Source organism: Spermophilus citellus (genome assembly GCF_964194105.1).
Source record: "Spermophilus citellus genome assembly, chromosome: 4".
Taxonomy (NCBI): domain Eukaryota; kingdom Metazoa; phylum Chordata; class Mammalia; order Rodentia; family Sciuridae; genus Spermophilus; species Spermophilus citellus.
Genome location: NC_138185.1, coordinates 66,590,500 through 66,611,544, shown reverse-complemented (window position 1 = coordinate 66,611,544; position 21,045 = coordinate 66,590,500). Strand labels below are relative to the sequence as shown.

The 21,045-nt window shown below is 40.9% G+C and overlaps 2 protein-coding genes across 4 annotated transcripts; one reads left to right on the top strand and one right to left on the bottom strand.

Moving 5' to 3' along the window:
* Window positions 1-1,654: 1,654 nt before the first annotated feature.
* On the bottom strand, window positions 1,655-12,810 carry MRPS11 (mitochondrial ribosomal protein S11). Of its 2 annotated transcripts, none has more exons than XM_081289698.1 (7): window positions 12,691-12,810; window positions 12,398-12,571; window positions 12,161-12,271; window positions 6,208-6,306; window positions 4,202-4,331; window positions 2,880-2,945; window positions 1,655-2,253 (listed from the first exon to the last, which is right to left on the bottom strand). In XM_081289698.1, the coding sequence occupies exons 2-7, from the start codon at window positions 12,460-12,462 to the stop codon at window positions 2,083-2,085; spliced, it is 642 nt and encodes a 213-aa protein (XP_081145824.1). In that variant the 5' UTR covers window positions 12,463-12,571; window positions 12,691-12,810; the 3' UTR covers window positions 1,655-2,082. The 2 variants fall into 2 exon arrangements, with proteins under 2 accessions (XP_081145824.1, XP_081145825.1); XM_081289699.1 differs by having other exon boundaries at window positions 1,655-2,171; window positions 12,691-12,794.
* Window positions 12,811-12,859: 49 nt separating this feature from the next.
* MRPL46 (mitochondrial ribosomal protein L46) lies at window positions 12,860-20,736 on the top strand. Of its 2 annotated transcripts, none has more exons than XM_081289696.1 (4): window positions 12,860-13,112; window positions 14,425-14,614; window positions 15,367-15,540; window positions 20,350-20,736. In XM_081289696.1, the coding sequence occupies exons 1-4, from the start codon at window positions 12,885-12,887 to the stop codon at window positions 20,598-20,600; spliced, it is 843 nt and encodes a 280-aa protein (XP_081145822.1). In that variant the 5' UTR covers window positions 12,860-12,884; the 3' UTR covers window positions 20,601-20,736. The 2 variants fall into 2 exon arrangements, with proteins under 2 accessions (XP_081145822.1, XP_081145823.1); XM_081289697.1 differs by having other exon boundaries at window positions 12,879-13,112; window positions 14,429-14,614.
* The last annotated feature ends 309 nt before the right edge of the window (window positions 20,737-21,045 follow it).

The following is a 21,045-nucleotide window of genomic DNA, read 5'->3' as shown; positions in this document are numbered from 1 at the left end:
TGAGTCCTCTGTTTCTTGTCCACGCTTGCAGCCTTTTTTCAAAGCTTTCTTGTGAATAAAGTGACACTTTCTCAAACTAGTGTATGGAGGATTTTTTTTAGGAAGCACAGGAACCCCCTATATTTGCTATTTGTATGGGGCCCTCTAGATTCATCCTGTGGCTTGAGAGGCTGAGCCCCCAAAAACCATGCCACCAGGGGAACCCCAACCAGAGACCAGCAGGCAGAAGCAGTTGAGGCACTTTTTCTTCTCTGCCAGGCCAAGCTTTGACATTCTTCTGTGACCACAGTTCTTGTCAGGTACCTGCCCCATTCTGGTGACTGTTCTTACCCTGCCCGCCCCTTAGGTCCAGGCTGGCTGCTAGGTTGGGCTCATGTTAATCCTGTGTTCCCTTGTGCAAAAACAATGGGAAAAACCTTTGCTTTTTCCCTCAATTCTGCCCAATCCTCTGCAAAGAGCCTCTATTAAGTTTTTATCCTCAACCTTTTCAACTGTGTCCTGCTTGGGGTCCTAACTGATAACCGTTCAACTGCTCTAGGCCCTCTATCCACCTGAATAAAGGTCAAACCATATCAAATCACAGGGAACAAACCCCCCCCCCCTTTACTCATATTGTGTTTGAAATCTTTACTTTTACTTTCATAGATATAACTGCTACAGAAATTCTCACATCTTTCACAGTATAGCAGTTATTTAAAATGTTTATATATATATTTATTTTGTCTTCAGTGCTGGGGATTGAATTCTGTGCTTCATACACTCTAAACAAGTGCTCTACTATCTACACCCACATCCCCTATATGTAGTTTTATGGTAAAAAGAATATAACTCCTTTTTGGTAGTGGCTTTAAAAGTAGAAACCTCCAGTCAGGTTTATTTAGTCATTAGTCTCGAGATAGTCTTGATAGATCCTACTGAGGAATAAGATAAGGTAGAAGGGAAACATTTTTCCTTCTAAGCTCCAATCTAGGTTCCTAGTCTTTCCCTTTCTCTACCTCTAACAGCTCTTCCTGCCAATGTGAAGGGGTATTTGTGGATTTCACTATGATGAGTACAGGCAGATAGATTCTGGGGCTCAACCGGCAGGGCATGGAGGTACACTCCACGGTCCCTTCTCCTCTAGGAAGCCATTTCAGGGAGCAGTGCTTAATGTACAGGACAGCCCATCCTGCCATTTCCCTAGTTTCTAGAAAATTCTCTCATTTCTAAGCCCACCATTCTCCATTTTGATATACTCCCTCCTAGGTGCTGGGACTGTCAAAGTCTATGAAGAACTGCCACTTGAGGGTGGGGAATCTGTGTTTACTACCAGAATATCTGAACTGCAGACAACCATCCTGTACTGTTGGGGCTAACTTTAAGCATGCGCACTGACTGAAATCTTCTGTCAGAATCCAGGGATTGATAGTAAAAATGCTTTCCATTTGGGGCCAAATTACAGGCCATTAGTATGAAAAGTTCGTAAGATGAGCTCTGGAAACCCTGGTTGAAGGGTTATAATAGAAATATGTGAAACCAAAGAAGGGGTGTGGTAAAGAGCAGCTCAAATTTACACTTTAACCCTTCCATTGAAGGTCTCGCTTCAGTTCACAGTCTTTTTAGGAAGAAGTGGGGATTAGTTTGTCACTCCAAGAGTAAAAACTCACAATTGCTACAGATGGTACAGATGGTCTTTTATTTTCACAAAGCACAGACTGAAGCCTGGGCCTCAGCTGCCCCTTCAGCTCTCCTGTGTACGAGAGAAGCATGTGACTTGTAATTTGGCTCCCGATGGAGAGCTTTTTGCTGTCCACCTCTGGATACTGATAGAAGACTTCACAGTTAGTGGGCATGCTAAAGTTAGCCCTGACAATGCAGGAGAGGTCTGAACTTGCTTGTGGGGCACATTCCCCTTTGTCAGAGGAGCCAGCAAAGGCTGTGATATGCGGAGGCAGAGCTCGCTGTGTGAGAGCCAGACGGGTCTCCAGCAGGCCTTCTTCTGGAGGCAGCTTGGCCAGGAGCTTCCTACAAGGTCCAACTGAAGGCGAGACTTGAGGTCAGGCTCCAAGCAGGCTTTCTTCCCATTACAGCCTCCGAGCCTTCCTAGGGCGGCAACCGTTGTGTGGGACGGGGGTGTTGTCCGTGATTGAGATCACTTCCAGGCCCCCCATAGTCAGTCCTTTGATGGCAGACTGGAAGCAGAAAACAGGAGATTGGTGTGGTCGCAGAAGTGATGACCCAGGACCTCAGGCTTGGGTTGAGAGGGATGGGGTGCTGCAGGGAAGGGAGAAGAACAGGGCTTGGGATACCTACTATCCTGATCTAATTCTACTCTCACAAAACTCTCTTGCCCAAATCCCTTAACCAATCTCTCAATACTTCGTGCTGCTCAAATCACACTGGCCACTTCCCATCTTATGCTTTATAAACTGAGGACAAAGTCTCCTTGTAGAACATTGGCGCAACTTAAGGATCTTTTGTAGCTTCACCTGAGCAATTTCCTCTCCCTGGAATATCCACACGCACAGGCCTCTTCATTCTTGTAAAGTCAGAGAGATGTCCCTGCAGGGTGTGGGATCCCTCTACAGACTCCAGTGCCCTGGGCACATGCTTCACCACTGCACTCACTCACTTAGGGATCTGTTTGTGGTGGTCCCTGGGGAACCATTCCCAGGGCCTGGCACCCAGTAGTCACTCAGAAGGGTCTGATGAATTAAACTAAATGATCTAAGTTTGTTTTGAGGGGCTCAGTAAATTATAGGAACAACAGAAAGAAACTTGAAGCCATGCTGTGGAATCCACTAACGGAGACTTTTACACTTTCTCTACACCTAGTTCTCAAGTCCCAATTTTTCTCACTAAAGCAAGCAAAAGCACCATGGAGAACTGAGGTTACTTACCCAGCGCCCTGGCCCCAGGCCTTTCACCACCACTCGGATATGGGTCACACCCTTTCCTGTAGCTTTCTGGAAAGAAGCAGCAAGTGGTTAATGCCTGGGTTACTGCACCCCAATCTCTTGCTATTGCCATAGTGGGGCAAGAGGGAAATGGTACCTACAGAAGTAAGAAGTGGGGCAGAATCAGAGAAGGAAGCAAAGCAGAGATGGCTGCAGTGGAGGACAGAGTCAGTTGAGACCACAGAATGTCAAAAGTCAAAGAACTAAATTGACTGTGATCTTTTCACTCAGGATAGTATCGCCACCTTATGGAGATTTTGAAATATCATTCAGATTCTTCTCAGGTTCACAAATGTAGAATTTCAGACCATGAGGTACCACCCTGAACTTCAAGACTGACTCTAAATACCCACTTAAAAAGTGTTATTTAGGGCTGGCGGGGGGTGGGGGGGTAGCTCAGTGATCTAGCACTTGTCCAGCATGTACGAAGGGCCGGCACCATGAAAAATAAAAGTGTTAATTAGTATTAATTAGAGTTAAATTTTGCTTTCTTGATTATAAAGGCAATTCTTTCTAGAAACTAAAAAACACACATAACTTACCATGCAGAAGCCACTGTTACTTGACCTTTATAGCATTTTGATTTTTGATGATCATTATTATATAGCAATCAACATCTTTGGATATCAAGTTTTAGTTGAAGGTCAAGGTTTTCATTTGTAAGGCCTCTGTTATAGCAGAAAGTATGCAGGTTTTGGTCATAGGCCAATCTAGATCCAAATCAGGGAACTGAACTGCAGCTTGGCTTTAAAGTCACACACATTCAGATTCTCAACTGACTCTTGAAAAACTAGATAATACTAAAGGCTCTTTGAAGAATTATGGTAATAAATTAAAATTGCCTGGAACATAGTAGTTGTTCAATAGCAGCACACTGACAACTTGCTTCTAGAAAAATCTACTACACTTCATGGTGGAACTGGTACGGTGTGAGTCCTCATTAAGCCACATGTTCCCCAGGTGGAGTACTATCATCCCTTCCTCACCCTTCTGGTCTTTAAATTGAAGGGTCTTTGGTTCTTTAGCCTTTAGCACCCTGACTCTTACTCCTAAAACAACCAAGTGTTTTACCTCTAATGAAGCTAAAAAAAAAAAAAGAGAGAACCCTGCCACATAGACCTCTTCAAGCTACCTGCAGAGTCAGGGTATCTAACAGGGTTGCAAATTCCTCATTGCTTCTGAATGACCAAGGAGAATCCTTTGCACTGATCAGTCATGCAAAGAGTGGAAATACTGAGACAGAACCACAGAGCATGTGTACTTACTGCTGCTGCAGCTATGCCCGCTGTCTGTGCTGCGATGCCTGTGCCCTTCTTGGCATTCCGAAACCCCTCAGTGCCACAGGAAGCAAAGGCCAGGGGCTGGTGAGTGGCAGAGACCACCTGAATCTGTGTGCTGGGTAAAGGAGAAGAGACAAAATGGATGTAACTATTGTTCAGGGAAATAAAAGAGACCTAACTTATGCCCTTAGAAGCCCGAGTAAGAAAGAGAAATTCATTTGCTTTATCTTGAGTTTAATGCTTTTTAAATCCCTTTAAGAAGTATCAGGAAGGGTCGAATCATCCCCTAAGCCTAATAGAAAACTGACAAGTCATATGATCTGAAGAGAGCTCCACAATCTGAGGGTGGTTAAGCATCACCAGAGGAAGTTCCTTCCCCGTAGCTGGCATTTAAATTAGGTGTGATGTCCTTGTCTTTTTTTTCCCCCTCTCCTAAGAAATTAGATGTTTAATTATCAAGGAATTTTTAAAGAGTTTTCGTTGAAAGTTTCAAATATGCTTTCCCTACACAAGTGAAAAGAGTACATGAACCAGGGACTCATCACTCAGCTTCAATTACCAACTCATCTCCAATTTAGCTTTGCCTATAAACCTTGTTCCTAGTCCCATCACCAATGGATTATTATGAAGCAAATCTCATACCTATCATTTCATCTGCAAATATTTCAGTTCATACATCTAAAACAGAAGGAATACTAAAACAAAACCCACAAAATGATTGTCATAATCAAATTGTCACACTGGATAATTCTTATGCTTATTATGACACTCTATTCCGTGATCAAAAGTAATTTTAAATAAGTGAAACATTTTCCCTAATTATCTCTAAAATGTTAAATTACAATTAAGAATCACTTTTAGAAATCCTAAGACATGCCTTCTGTTTCCCTTTCAGTAATCATCCCCCTATTTTCTGGTCTGGAGAGCTGCCTGGGAGCTCAGAGCAGAGGGGAGTAGAGGCTATTGTATGGGCCTCCTCTGGGAGGTGGCCTTAGGCTTAGTTGCTTGTTGGCCTGGCTCAGCTCTGCCATTCCCCCTGCCAGGGCTTCTTGCATTTTCTATCTTGAACAGGAGGGTAAGATCATTGCTTGTTTCTGAGATGACCTCAACAGTGATGTGTAGAAAATGCCACTGAGACATCTAGGGGTGGGAGGAGGAGGAGGAGGAAGAGAAGGAGAAAGAGGAGAGAGACACTTATACAAAAGCATGGATATAACCTGTGTCCCTAATAGCTTGAGACTGGGAGAGGGAAAAGGAAAAAAAATCCAGTTGCTCTCATTTCAAGTTTATCCAACAGATGGATCCTACAGCATTTCGTCTGCCACACACTCTAGCCCGTGACTACAGTCTCCTGTACTGTTCTTTAAGCTGCCTGGTGGTCAGGCTGTGACCAAATACAGATTTCCAAGTGAGGGCCTGATCTGTGAGGTTGTCACTAAAGCCAGCAATGTTTCTGTAGTCCACACATGACCAAACACCTTGGACATCGGTTTATATGCCACACAAGAACACCAGTCTTGTCACTCTGAATTTACTATTTGCAGGTAGCCCCTACAAGGCAAGAGTCAGTGCATAGTGGCCCAAACATTAAAGGGGGAGCATGTATTTGAAGTTTTATAGAAGGGTTAGTTTATTAATAATGTATTTATAAGTCTCTCTTATTCATATTTCATCCACCCCATTCCCTAGTACTCAGCTTGAGATCCTCTTGCCTCAGCCTCTTGAATAGCTGGGATTACAGGTGTGCACCACCATATTAGTGGAACCATCGTCCCTAATATATTCCCTCCAACAACCTTTAAGCAGGACCAGGAAATATTATTCCCAAGAAGGCAAAGAGATTGTGTATTTCCTTAAAACTCAAGGAAATTTTGTAAAGACAAAGTTGTTTTCCCCAAACAAGAGGTATTTGCCTGGGGAACCCCAGCTCTAGCATCATCACACAGCACCCAGACCCGACAAGGGGTGGAACAGCTTCCCTTCCCACCTACTTGTTGTAGGATGCTTTAATGTGTGCGATTGGGATCTCCTCAAATTTCTTTCCTGCCCATCTCAGAGAGCTCTCCTGGCCTGGAACTGGAGGGTAAATGCTGCAAGTAGAAAAAACATTTTATTTAAAATTGCCCTGATTTTTTTATTTATTTATTTTATTTTATTTTTTATTTTTATTTTTATTTTTTTTTAAAGAGAGAGAGAGAGAGAGAGAGAGAGAGAGAGAGAGAGAGAGAGAGAATTTTTTTTAATATTTATTTTTTTTAGTTCTCAGCGGACACAACATCTTTGTTGGTATGTGGTGCTGAGGATCGAACTCGGGCCGCACGCATGCAAGGCGAGCGCGCTACCACTTGAGCCACATCCCCAGCCCCTGCCCTGATTTTTTTAAATCAAAGAAATACATCACATGGTTAAAGAAATTAATAAATCAAATGGCACAGATGAACCCAGATGAAAGACAACAGCCCTGTCCTACTCTGAAGACAGCTGCCCCTACCATTCCTTTTCAATTCTTCCAATATTTGTGAACACAGTACTTCTTAGGTTTTTTTGCAATGCTGGGGATCACCCAAGGTCTCACAAATACTAGCTGAGCACTCTACCACCAAGTTTCATCCCCAGCCTGGGGCTATTTCTCAGCTTGTTGACCTCAGACATATGGAGTAACTTTCTACTATAAGAAAAGGAAATTTAATTCATACTCCTTACCTCCTCTCGTCTCTGGTAGCATAATTATATTATTGTTTTCAAGTCCTTTATGGACTATTTTTTCTGCAATTCAAAAACAGTCAAACTTCTGTTTCTTGTTTCATCAACCCAACAATATCTTATCTATACTTTATAAAAATGAGATAAAGTAATTTTAACATTCATCATTATTATTAAAAAAAACCCACAGGCTAGGGTTGTGGCTCAGCAATAAAATGCTCACCTAGCATGTGCGAGGCTGTGGGTTTGATCCTCAGCACCACATAAAAATGAATTAAAAAAAAAAAAAAAAGGTATTGTGTCCAACTACAACCAAGTATCCCCTAGAATTATAGACATTAGCACATAAGGGACAGATAAAAATATTTTATGTTTGGCAGGCCAAGGGGGTTATTTATTTATTTATGGTACTGGGGATAAAACCTGGTGTCTTGCGCACCCTAGGCAAGTGTTCTACTACTGAGCTACATCCTCAGCCCTTTTAAAATTTTATTTTGGAATCAGGTGTGATGGCACATGCCTATAATCCCAGCAACTCAGGAGGCTGAGTAGGAGGATTGCAAGTTTGAGACCAGTAAGTCAGCAAGGCCCTGGGCAACTTAGTGAGAACTTGCTTCAAAATGAAAAATGAAAAAAAGGGATGGGGCTGTGACTCAGTGGTTAAGCCCCTGGGTTCAATCCCTGGTTCCAAGGAAAAAAAAATTTATTTTGAGATAGGCTCTTGCTAAGTTGTCCAGGTTGACCTATAGCTTGAGATCCTCCTGCCTCAGCCTCTTGAATAGCTGGGATTATAGGTGTGCACCACCATGCCTGGCTTCTGTCACAACTACTAAACTCTGTCATGCTATCACATAAACAGCCATATACAACAGCAAATTAATAAACTTCATTTACTAAAACAGACAATTGGCCATAATTTGCTAACCCCAACTCCAGACCAGCGACTCTCAATGTGGACTGAATAGCAGAGTCCCCTGGGTGCATCCAAATGCTTAATGCCACCCAGACTTAAGGATGGGGCCTGGGAACCTATTTACACATACTCCAGGTGACTCAAATGTGCACTAAGGGTTGGGAGCACTGGCCTAGACATTGTGGTTGAGTTCAAGACCTTTTGGCTTTGCCTGATCTATTTTCTAGTTTTCTTTGGGTAAGTACTCTTTTATTTTCAGATGGAGAAGCTCAGGTACAAATAGGAGCATAAGGTCGGCAAGAGAAGTCAGGCGGTGGACCTAGGAGATCTGCTTTAGTTGTGAGTTTTACTCACAAAGTTGTGCTTTTCACAATTTAAACACATATGGATGTCATTCAGTACTGCAGATGGGAGAAAACCCACTGTTCTACTCTGCCCGTACACCCACATCAAACTCATGTGTGTACTCCACACAGCCATGCTCGACTTTTACTACAATGAACTCTGCCACTCTCCCTCAGCCCTACTGGCTTTCCAAGAGAAACGTTCGAAAACAAAACAAAACAATAGCACATTAGTTACAAGTGTATTCTTTCCTGTGGGTCTGATCTTAAGAGATGATTTAGAACCTCCGCATGCTTTGGCTTATCAGTCTACATGCTGGGATGGAAATTGGGTGAATCTTGTGGATGACATTAACATTTATAAGATGATCATTTCAGCTGGGTGTAGCGTGATGGTACCCACCTGTAATCCCACTGGCTTCAGGGAATTAGGCAGGACCACTGCAGGTTCAAGGCCAGCCTGGGCAACTTAGTGAGACTGTCTAAAAGTAAAAAAGGGCTGGGTATGTGGTTCAGTGGTAAAATGACCCTGGGTTCAATCCCTGTACTATGGGTGGCGGGGGGAAGAAATGATAATCATTTCCCTACTGATAATTACCCCCTGTTGACTTGGGGGTCAACAAACACAAACCTACTAAGTCTGAGTGTAAGCAGTGTAATGCCTTTTGTAGATAGTATGGTTTTGGAACTGGGAAGGATTCAGATGTTGAGCCATTTAATTGAAAACATAGGCAAGATCAGGCCTTTAAACCTCCCAGGTTCAATGTGTAAACAAACAAGTGGTTTATCTAAGGAAGTCCCTAAACATAAAAGACAAAGCTTTTTGGTACTGGTTGCTTACCTCTTTCTATTTACACTCACACCAGGAAAACGTAGAGAGGCAAACCATTTTGTAACTGCTGCCAGAGATAATTTTTTAAAAATGCAAACAAATGTAGAAAAAGGCAAAGACCACAGCTCCTGGCTTAGTGGTCCTTAACAAAACTCCCGTTGGCTTCTATTTCTAAACATTATTTCCTTCAGTGATCACGTCTTCTGTTCTAGTTTGGCTTCTTACTGCCCTGGTCACACCTAACCTTTGTCATTACCAATACTTGTAACTCCATCATAACTTTGGTTTCAAATACTACACTCTCTGGCAACCACCTCCTGACACACCCACTCACTTCCCCTGCTGTCTTCACTCTGGGATCTTTCAATCTCACAAGGACTTACAATCCAATAACTCTATCAGCCTTCCATTGTCCCTCACACTCCTCATGTCCCCACTTCTCTCCTCACCTAGACTAAATCTTGTGGCCAATTTCTGACAATTACTCCCTTGCAGAAACTCTTGATGCTGTTTCCTCTTACTTCATTGTATTCTCCTAGCAAATCCTTAACTGTGGTCAAATCCACCTTGCCAGTCATTCTGAGCTGTGCAAATACATAGCAATGCTGACTTACCTCTCTACCAGGGCTTCTGAACTCAGCACTATTGATAGTTGGGCAAGATAATTCTTTGTTTTAGGAGGCTGCCCTGTGAATTGTGGGGTATTTAGCAGCATCCCTGGCCTCTACCCACTAAATACTGTCCCCAAGTTTTGATAACCAAAGATGTTGTCAAACATTGCAAAAAAGTCCTCTGAGGGCAAAATCAATCCCCATTGAGAATCACTCCCCTATATGAATGACTTCTAGCATCAGGTGGACACTCAGCACTGCCTGGCAATCATCCCTAGTCCAATTACCCTTCAATTTTTCTGGATGACTCTTTTATTCCTTCTTTTGTCTCCCTAAACCTCCAACTCCTTCCTGTTTCCTCAATGCCAGCTGATAGAGCAATGCCAGAGAAAGAGCAGCAATCAGATTTTCTTCTGGCTCCCACTACCAAACACCTGTGCCCACAGCCTTTGCTGTGTATCCCATTACCATGTTCCACTTGCCTATTAGTCCCTCAAGGACAGTGCTCCGGCAATGTTCCACTTCAGTATTCATTCTTTCCCTTCTCTATGCATCATTCTAGCAGCAAAACATACTGTCATATCTAAAATCTAAGGAAAAACCCAAACCTCTTGAACCCAAAGATTCCTTGAGCTGCCCATTATTTTACTCCCTCTTACAGCAAAGCCTCCTTAAGGAACTAACTATATTCATTTTTTTCCTGTCTTCTATTCTCCTTGCACCCACTCTAATCAGACAGTAGCCTCTACCACTCCACTAAATGTGCTCTAATCAAGGTCACCAGCCACCTCCAGACTTGAATCCAATGTGCAATCTTGACATTGTTTCACCCACCTATCATATCAGTGTGTTTGACACACTGATTTCCCATTTGACTACACTAAAAACAAACAAACGAAAAACAACAACAACAAAAACTTTCTTGGTTTTCTTACTACCTCTCTGGAGGTTCCTTGTCTCTTGCTGGTTCTTTTACATCTCTCTAATCTTTAACAGACTTCATTATATCTCCATTTAGTGAGTAGGCATCTCAAATTTAACCAGCCAAACCTAAACTCATCCTGTCCTCCCCATATTAATAAAATAAAAACTCCATCTTTCCAGTTGTTTAGGCCCCAAAATTTGGAGTATTTCTTCACTCTCTTCTTTTTCTCACACCTTATATTAACAAATCAGTCTATTTATGTTACTTCCATAGCCATCTCCGTGGCCCAAACCTCCATTGTTTCTTGCCTGATTTATTTTTATTTATTATTCTAACTCCTTGGAAGATTTCTTCCAGCTTCCATCCTTGCTCCCTGTGATTTAATATCAACATAGCAAATAGACTCTCTTTAAAAAGTAAGCAAGATCACGTCAGCCATCTACTCAACTCCCCAGTAGCTTTCCATCTCAGTAAAAGCTAAAGTTCTAGAGATGGCCTGTGAGCCCTACAGAATGTTGTTGTACATGCCTGCTGGTATCCCTACCTCCCACTGTTATAACTCCCATATTTTACTTATTTTCTATTTACTGTATCCTGCCCACTAAAATTTAACTTGCATAGAAGCAGGGCTAAAAAAAAAAAAGAAGCCCTGCTTGTTTGATCAGGGTTATAACCCCAACACTTTGAATAGTGCCTGGCATTGTTGAATGAATGATTGCAACAGATTCTTGGTTTAAATCCTTTCAGCAGCTCCTTACTGTCTGCAGTGGAGAGTATGAAATCTCTAGGGTGACAGAAAAATACCTTTACCATGACAGGCATGGTAGTGCACAAGTGTAATGCCAGTTATTTGGAAGGTTGAGGCATCCTTTTCACAGACTGTTATCTTTGCTTACAATGATCCCTTTTATCTTGTCCAGTTGAATTCCCATTCAATTCACTAAGCTTACTGTCTTACCATAATCTTGCATGATTTTCTTGGGAGTGGATACTTATTCTTTCATACTTCTAACTCCATTATACTATTAATCAGATTATGTTGAAAACGTTTGCACATATGCCTTTCTCGGACGACCCTATGCTACAAAGGAGGGAAATGGTCTTTTATATATCCAGCAATTAGCATTGTACTGGATGTGAGGGTAAGTGGACATGTACACTCCCTGCACACAGAGGTAGTGGCACTGCTGGGAAGCAAGGTGCCAGTTTCTAGGGCTGAACACAAAACTCACCCTGGACCTTTAATCAGCTCCAAGAAATGCAGGATAATCTGTTCCATAGTGTGTCACCCCACTCTTCCCATTTTGTGTCTGAGGAGGGAGGTTGTTAATTTGACATGAAATTCATTTCAAAAGGATTAAGAAAGCTCATATTTGTTATACACAGATTCTGACATTCAGTCATTCAACCAACTAATGTTCACTGTGAAGCTACTTTGTGCCAGAGCTCATCTCATTTATAATTTCCATAATCTTGAGTATTACCCCCCACTTTAGATAAGACTTAGATCTGCACAAGGCCCCACAGAAGTCAAATGACAAGAGTGGGAATTCATTGGTTTTCTGACTCTTCACGGGTGCGTATTTCCCAAGGGTTGGACCAGAAGTGGCCCTCACCTGAAGCTCTTGTGGCTCGGAGCCACCTCCTCAACTTCCGGCTTGGCCGCCGCATCTTGCAGTACCTGGGCTCCGGTGTGGACAGTCCGGGATGGGTCTCGGACTACAATCCTGCGGAGAAGGAAAGCTCAAAAAAGCCCCGGCCTACCGGCCACCGGAACCCAAGTAACATATAGGACACTGTCAGGAGAATAGTCCTGAAGACAGGCGTAGGCTCCAGAAGGCAATCGTTCTTACCCGGTCGTCGGGGTCAGTGCCCAAGACCGCAAGATCCTCGACCCCGCGTTTCTCACAACCTGCATGATTTGAATTGACCCCAGTCAGCTCCGGTCGGCCGCTTCCGGCGTAGCTGGAGTGACGCCAGCACCTTGAGCGCCTGTGCTGGAGAGTACAGAAAGGAAAGTCGAGGGGCTGACATAAAAGAAGAAAAAAAGAAAGAAAGGAAAGTCATCTGATTGCTCTCTAAAAGGCCCATTAAGTATTTTTATTCAAATTTAAGTGCTCTATGAAAACTATAGTTGCATGTTCACCTGGGGCTCGCTTCCCCTTTTAATGTTCTAATATGAGAATTTCACCTGCACCACCCGCCATATAGGAATGGTTTGTTCCAATAGTTCTTGGGATAGTACTGTTCCTGATCTTGCCATCCGCGTTGCCTTATGGGAATACGGGGTTGGTTGAGGACTCCGCTTGGAGCCGCGATGCATTGTGGGAAGGGAGAAAGATGGCGGTGTCCGTTAGGCGGACTCTGTCAGGTGTGGCTGGGGGCTGGCGGAGGTTCGAAAGGGTCTGGGCAAGTAGCCTGGGTTCTCGCAGCCTGGTCCTTGAGGCCGCACCCTCAAAAAGGGAATCCCCATGGCGTTTGTTGGGCGCGTTGTGTCTGCAGCGACCACCGCTCATTTCCAAGCCGCTGACCCCATTGCAGGAAGAGATGGCAGCTCTGCTACAGCAGGTAGGATTGAGACACAGGTGCAAGGGGAGGTAATAACGGCTCACGGGCCTTGGTTCGATCCTGACTCTGGCACCACTTAGTCTGTGTGATTTTGATCAAGACATTTCACTACCCTGAACTTCCGTACACTTGTCTGCAGGATGAAACAAATCTTATTAAGGTGGGCTTGTATGTAATGGGCATATAACAAATATTTTTGATGGCCTTATTATTGTCACTTGGGGCAGTTTTTTTGTAGATTCTTTCTTTTTTGTTCATTCAGAACATTAGGGATCTGGTCGCGAACAAGAATCGGTCCTTGTTAAAAGGAACTCATAGACTGGAGGGGATACAATCTTTGTGATGTGATGAGTGTTTAGAATGAAGTATAGGAGACAGTGGGCACATCTGTGAGATGCCTGCGATAGAGTCTGCTCTGTTTTACCTCACCGGGTTATTTCTGTGAAGGGCAAGTGAGGAAATATAGGTAAAAGCTGAGTGTAGTGGCTGTGAAGATGTTATATCTCCACATACAGTGATTAAAGGGTGTTAAGTTTCCCCAGAATCTGGGATGTTTTGTCTTAGGTTACTGATAGCTTTAAGCTTTTCTTCTGTGTTTTTTGCTAAATTTATTAATTTTCTCACTTGGCATATTCATACCCTACAGATGTTCGTAGCATATATCAGACATGTGTTTTTCCACAGATATGCAGTAGTAAGACAGGAGTAGTTCTGGTTATCAGAGACCTTGAGTTCAGTGGAGTAGGGGAGAGGAGTCAATAACCAAATAATCAAATGACTGTTTGCAGATTCTGATAAATATTTTAAAGGAAAACGGTTCTATGAAAGTGCTTCACAGGGACATCTAAATTTTTATTTTATGGGTGAGCTAAGGAATGTCTCTCTGAGAGAGTGATATTTAAATCGAAATCATACAAATGAGTAGAAATTCTTCTAGGAGAAAAAAGCAAGGGAAAACACTCTAGGAAGAAGGGGCAACTTCTGTAAAGTCATTGAGGCAGGAATGTCCTTGATGAATAAGGTGATGATCAAGGACTACTACTATGACTGGAGCATGGTAAGTAGGCAGGCAATGCCTGTCCCATTCCTTTGTTCTTTGTAGCAGTTTTGATCTCCAATCACATTCTGACATTTTGGCAAATGTAACTTATGCTTAAGTGCAGGTGACCTTTTTTCTTTGTCTCTGTTTTCTCTCTGTTCAGTGTTTTAATTGTATGTCTAGTAATATTAAGTGATAAACTTCTGAGTCTATCAAGGATGCTATAGCTTTGTTATATTCTCCTAGTTTTGTTTGTCTTTTTAATTTTCCTAGATAGAGATAGAAAACAGCCTATATTCAGACCATGAGCTTCGTGCTTTAGATGAAGCCCAGCGACTGGCAAAGAAGAAAGCTGATCTTTATGATGAAGAGCAAGATGAAAAGGATATATTGCTTGTGCAAGATTTGGAAGATATGTGGGAGCAGAAATTCCTACAGTTCAAACCTGGAGCTCGGATAACAGGTATGATCTTTTTAATCTAAAAAAAGAAGTGAAAAGGGTATTCTGATTCCAAATACAGGACAATTACTTAGCCTCTGCTTTGTGTTTTAACTAACAAACAAATTTATTTATTTATTTATTTTTTGGTACCAGGGATTGAACTCAGGGCTTTTAATCACTGAGCCATATCCCCAGCTTTGAACTCATGATCCTCCTACCTCAGCCTTCTGAGCTGCTAGGATTACAGGTGTGCACCGACCTAACAATTTTAAGTTACAAAACAACTTTGAGGAAAATAAATTTTTTTCCCAATTCCTCACATCTACCCTAATATGGTTTTTAAAAGGCCCATGTTATTTTTGAGTGGGGGGTGGGTAAGAATGTTGGGGTAGCCTTTTCTCTTATTTAAGCTTTATGAATGTTGTCTGAGTTTAACTCCCATTCTGGGACAGAGAGTGGTTTAAAGTAGGCCTTTTTCTTCTAGTTCTGTGTTGTATTGGAAATTGCTCTTTAATTTTTTTTTTTGTAGTTGTCAGCAAGTTCAACTCTTGGTTTCCTTTTTTTACTTTTCAGTTTCCTTAAGAGTATGAGACTATACCCTGAAAGAGGTCAGAATTAGAATTAAAGAGATGGGTCAGAGGGGAAATTTGGCTATAATTTCTTTGAGAGAAAGGATTATGACACTCCCTTAAAGAAAAACTTTAAAACTCAAAGCTCATTGGTCCCAGATGATCACAGCCTTCTTGCTTTTACTCACCCCCTTTTCTTCATAGAAGCTGATAAAAAAAATGACCGAACCTCATTGCACCGGAAGCTAGACAGGAACCTCATTCTGTTAGTCAGAGAGAAGCTTGGAGATGAGGATGTTTGGATGCTGCCCCAGACAGAATGGCAGCCTGGGGAGACCCTCCGAGGGACAGCTGAGCGAACCCTGTCTGCACTCTCAGGTGAGTTCCTCAGAATCCTACAAGATTCACTTCAGACTCAACCAGATGATTTATAGGCTGATTGTGATAAAGGGCTTAAGAGTAAGGAGTGGGAAGGTTAATGGATACTGATGTTTATAAAGGGTTATTCTGTAGGATGTTTAGCAGTATTTCTGGCCTCTGCCCACACAATTCAAAAGCACAACCTCATTCCTATTCCCATCTACTACCAAAATTATATCTACACACTGGAGAGCAAAATTATTATTATTATTATATTTTTTTTAATTTTTTTTTTTATTGGTTGTTCACAACATTACAAAGCTCTTGACATATCATATTTCATACATTAGATTGAAGTGGGTTATGAACCCCCAATTTTACCCCAAATGCAGATTGCAGAATCACGTCGGTTACACATCCACAATTTTACATAATGCCCTATTAGTAATTGTTGTATTCTGCTACCTTTCCTATCCCCTACTATCCCCCCTCCCCTCCCCTCCCATCTTCTCTCTCTACCCCATCTACTGTAATTCATTTCTCTCCTTGTTTATTTTCCCATTCCCCTCACAACCTCTTATATGTAATTTTGTATAGCAATGAGGGTCTCCCTTCATTTCCATGCAATTTCCCTTTTCTCTCCCTTTCCCTCTGGAGAGCAAAATTATAGTGGTTGGGAACCATTATACTAGATGGTTGAAGGGGATGCCAAAGAATTTCCCCTTGCTTTTGTGTCATACCTTTCCATACTGCTAGCATGAGCTTCCTGAAACACAAATCCCTTGTCATGCTTTGCAGAGAATTCTTTAAAGGTTGTTCATAGAAATTCAAATTTTTCAGCATAGCCTAAAAATCCTTTTTGCTGTGGTCCTGATCTCGATAGTCTTCTGTCTTGCTGAGTTCATTATATTCCAGGTTCTAACCTAGTAAAGCTTTTACATTCCTTGAATAAATAATGTAGTCTTTTGTATGTTTCTGCTTTAGGGCATGCTGGTCCCTGGACAGAATGGTTTTGTCCTCCATTGCCTGGCTGCTCAATTTGTAAGACTTAGCTCATATGCTGTATACCTTTTGTAGTGGAACCTTCCCTGAGCTTCTAGATAGAGTGCCTCTTGCTCCTGGGTTCCCACAGTGCATGCCTGTGCACTTTATACAGAAGACCAGACATTTACTCTGTGCTTACCATCATCTGGGTTCTTTCCATGCAATGGGGTCACAGTGATGAATTGGGCACTATCCCTGTTCTCTAGGACCTCATTTTCTAGTGGAGAATATACTCTCTCACATATGCCATTGCACTATAATTGTTTATTATATTCTATATTTCCCCAGCCAGAATTTTGAATTTCTCAAAGTCTGGCCAGTATGTGTTCTTTTTTATGATTTCAGCTCCCAATAAAGTAGGTGCTTGCTGAGTGTTTGTTGAGTAAATGGATTTTGTGGTGCACAACCACTTGACAGACCTGCTACCAGCATAAGACTCCTCGCAAAGCATTAGCAGTGTATGCCCCCTAACCCCTTCCCACCACGGGCCTCTTTGGCTTATAGGAGACAGCAAGGCACAATGGAACGTATGAAGCTTTGCTCCTCTCAGTCACGCAGTTGTCACATTGAAACTGATAGCTGGGTTTCTTGCCAGAACCCTTGTGCCCCGATGTTTTGCATCAAACCACTGTGACATATCTGGTCAATTCTGTCTTCTGTGTGTCACATGGAAGGGGTTCTTATTTGGTCCTACTCTTCCCTCTTTTTCATATTCCCATTGTAATAAATATATGTTAAGGGAAATATATAAATGATACTAAAAGATGTTTATATTTATTAGCTGCATATAAAATATGTTGATTTATTGCAAATGTCTACACAAACTAAAGTAGCAAATAATAGAAAATAATTAAAAAGGCAAAGAAAAGCTCAAACAATATGTGAGAAAAGTGGAAATACATTCCCCGCTGACTCCATACTTCCAATATATGCAAGATGGAATTTCTAGAGGTGGAATTCACGGGTGAAAGGTATGCATACTTAAGTTTTTGATAAGTACTGTTTACTTGTCTCTAGTAAGTAGGTAAGTAATAGTTGACATTTTCAGTATATGGGAGTGCCAGTTTGTCTAGACCTCAACAGCACATGAAATAGTCCCTTTTTAGTTTTTGCCTCTCCAGTTAGTAAAAATCATCTCTGTTGGATTATTTTCAGTTTATTAGTGAGATTGACTATCTTTTCACATGTTTATTGGCTGTTTTTCTTTAACTGCCTATTCAGATCCTTTGCTTATATGTATAGTGAGCTATTTTTATCTTTTTGATTTGCTTCGTTTCCAGATCATAGAAAGGCAACATGCATTATTGAGTTAAGTTTGGAAAATTCTGAAAAGTGTAAATAAATAATCTAGTATGATTCTACCACAGATATCTGCTGCAAGATTTTGTATTGTATGTGAATTCATACCATATATCAATTCTTCATCTAATACTAGTAGTGCTTTTTTAAGAAAGAACATGAGAAAAGCAGTTCATGTGTATGATGAAAAAATTACCAAGCAGTATTTGGTAAACGTGGTATAAGAAGTAATTTCCCCTTTTCAGAGGCAGTCTTCAGTAACAGATTTTTTTTTATGTGTATTCTTTAAGAAATTTTCTATGCATATTCAAGCATATAGTATTTTATACTTCTGTTTTTCTACATAATGGAAGCATATACACACACTTCCTTTTTCCTTACATAGTTTTTTAACATTTTTCCAGATCAGCTTATGAAGACTAAGTTTAAGTGTTTTTAACACCTGCATACTGTTTCATAATACATTGATACTACCTTGTGTAAAAAGTTCGTTGCTTTTACAAGTGAAGCTGCAGTGAACATCTTTGGGTACTCATCTTTGCTCACATGGGCAAATAAGTTATGTTTGGGAAGACAGATTTCTAGCAATGGAGTGGTTTAAGTGTATGTATGGTTAAAACTGATACTTCTTGCCAAACAATGGCAGTTATATTCATTTATATCCCCATAATATATTGAAGGTACCAGTTTCCCCCAAGTAGAGTATAGATCAAACTTTTTAAAATTTATTATGGTAAGTTTCAGTTTATTTATATGGTTAATAGTATTTAATAAATATAGTATAAAAATTAATTTTACAATTGTTTTTTAGTATCTGTATGTGATAGATTCCTGACCCCACCCTGCCCCTAGATATGAGAATCTGCAAATGTGCCAAGTTCCTTCTACAAAATGGTGTAGTATTTGCAAGTAACCTGCGTATATCCTCTTGTGTGCTTCAAATCATCTCTAGATTACTCACAATACCTAATACAATGGAAATGTTATGTAAATAGTTGTTATACTATACTATTTAGGAACTAATGACAAGGAAAAAAAGTGTGTATGTATTCAGTACAGAGATAATTGTTTTTCCCCCAAATATTTTCAACCTATAGTTGGTTGAATCCATGGATTTAGGACCTGACTGTAATGATATGCTATTATTGTTTTAATTTGTACTTCTTTAATTATTAATGCTTATTTTCATGTGAAGTTCCTGTTCATATGCTTGGTTCATTTTTATTTTGAATTTTTTTTCCTCATTGATTTCTAAATGTTTTTTTTTTTTTTTTTTTTTTTTTTTTGAGACAGGATCTTGTCCAGACTGGCCTTGAATTTATGATTCTCTTTCCCCACTCTCCTGAGTTGCTGCTCTCTTAAGTGTTTCTTCTATCTATCTATCTATCTATCTATCTATCTATCTATCTATTTATCTTTCCTTCCCCTCCCAGTATTGGGGTTTGAACCCAGGGGTGCACTACCTTCAGACTCCCCTTTTTAAAAAGTTTTTTTTTTTTTTTTTTTTTTTTTTAGTTATCAGTGGACCTTTATTTATGTATACATGGTGCTGAAAATCGAACCCAGTGTCTCACATGTGCTAGGCAAGCGTTCTACCACTTAGCTACAACCATAGCCCTTGTCTTTGATTTTTATGTGCTTTGTTTTTTTTTCTTAGAGAAAGATTTAGTTTTTATTTAGACAAATATAAGTTTTTATGTATTTAAATTTTTTTTGTCTTGCTTATAAGGGGCTTCCTTTATCAATAATGATTTAGGAGGTATTCCACATTTTTTTCTAATGTGGTTAGGATTTTCTAAATGAAAAACTTAAGGATTCAGAAATAATTAATTGATCATGAAGCCATCATCTGGAATGTACAAATCTTTTACAGAAATTTGAAATTTCTGCCAAATCTTTAATTTACGGTATCAATTTATCAAATTTATGAGGACTGAGTTTGGGATCTAACTCTGTTTTTCTATTTAGCTAGCTAGTTAATCAGATGCTATGTAGTAATTAATCCATCATTTCTTCATCCCTTGAAAGCTTGGCTTAGGGTTATTAACTCTAGTTATAGACTGCAGAAATTGTCTACAAATCTGGGGACCTTTTTGTGCTTTGCACATGATATCCCTTTTAAATGTGGGCGAACTTTGCTTTTTAGATACGGAGTGTCCTGGTCCTTCACTGACAGGTGGTGAATGGACTGAATGTAGTGTCTGGCTGTTCTGATTCCCAGATAGTGCTACTTTAATTGCGTTGCTGACTTACAGTCTAAAAGTGGTAGCTTGGCATCTGGGAGTGATCCAGAGGCTATCTACCTCAGGCCAGAAAGCATTTGGATTGAGAATGAGGAGGGTTTTTGCTGGAATGGCCCTTGTCTTTATTGTTAGGAATGTTTTTTACCTCAGGGGAAAAGTGACTTTCCTAGGGACATCCTGTAATTTGGGGATGAGTGTAACCTTGTCTTTCAATTCTGTTTTTTTTCTTTCTTCTCCTTAGAAAACAACATGGAAGCCAAGTTCCTAGGAAATGCACCTTGTGGCCACTACAAGTTCAAGTTCCCCCAGGCAATGCGGACAGAGAGTAACCTTGGGGCAAAAGTATTCTTCTTCAAAGCACTACTACTAAGTGGAGACTTTTCCCAGACTGGGAAGAAAGGCCATCATGTTTGGGTCAGTAAGGAGGAGTTGAGTGACTATTTGAAACCACAATATTTGACCCAGGTTAGAAGATTTCTTTTGGACCTCTGATGGACTGAGCTGCCTGTGGATATTGCTCAGACAAATCAGGGGTTAGAGCTTTAAGGACATTTGTGTGGTGGCCCCATATTTGCAGGGAATATCAAGCAGGAAACTAAATTCTGAGAATTAAATGAGTCTGTTATTATGTTGTCTCAGCTGATTTGCTCTTTGAAGATGCCTGGTTCTCCCAGTGAAGAGGGGGCCATCTCTTAGGATGCCTTTCTATTTTCCCCAAGCTGGTAATTGAGTATTGTATTACTTTATAATGAAGTAACTGGCTTACTGGGTTCAGGAAGAAAGAACAGAAGGATATGAATCAACCTGAAACCTTAAGTTCTGTGAAAACTTCTAGGCCCATGAGAAAAACCTGGGTTCATAGTCATTTTCCATTTTATTTTCCCTTTCTTTTCCATTTGATATGAAAGAATTTTAATTTTGCCTAGGAAATAATGCC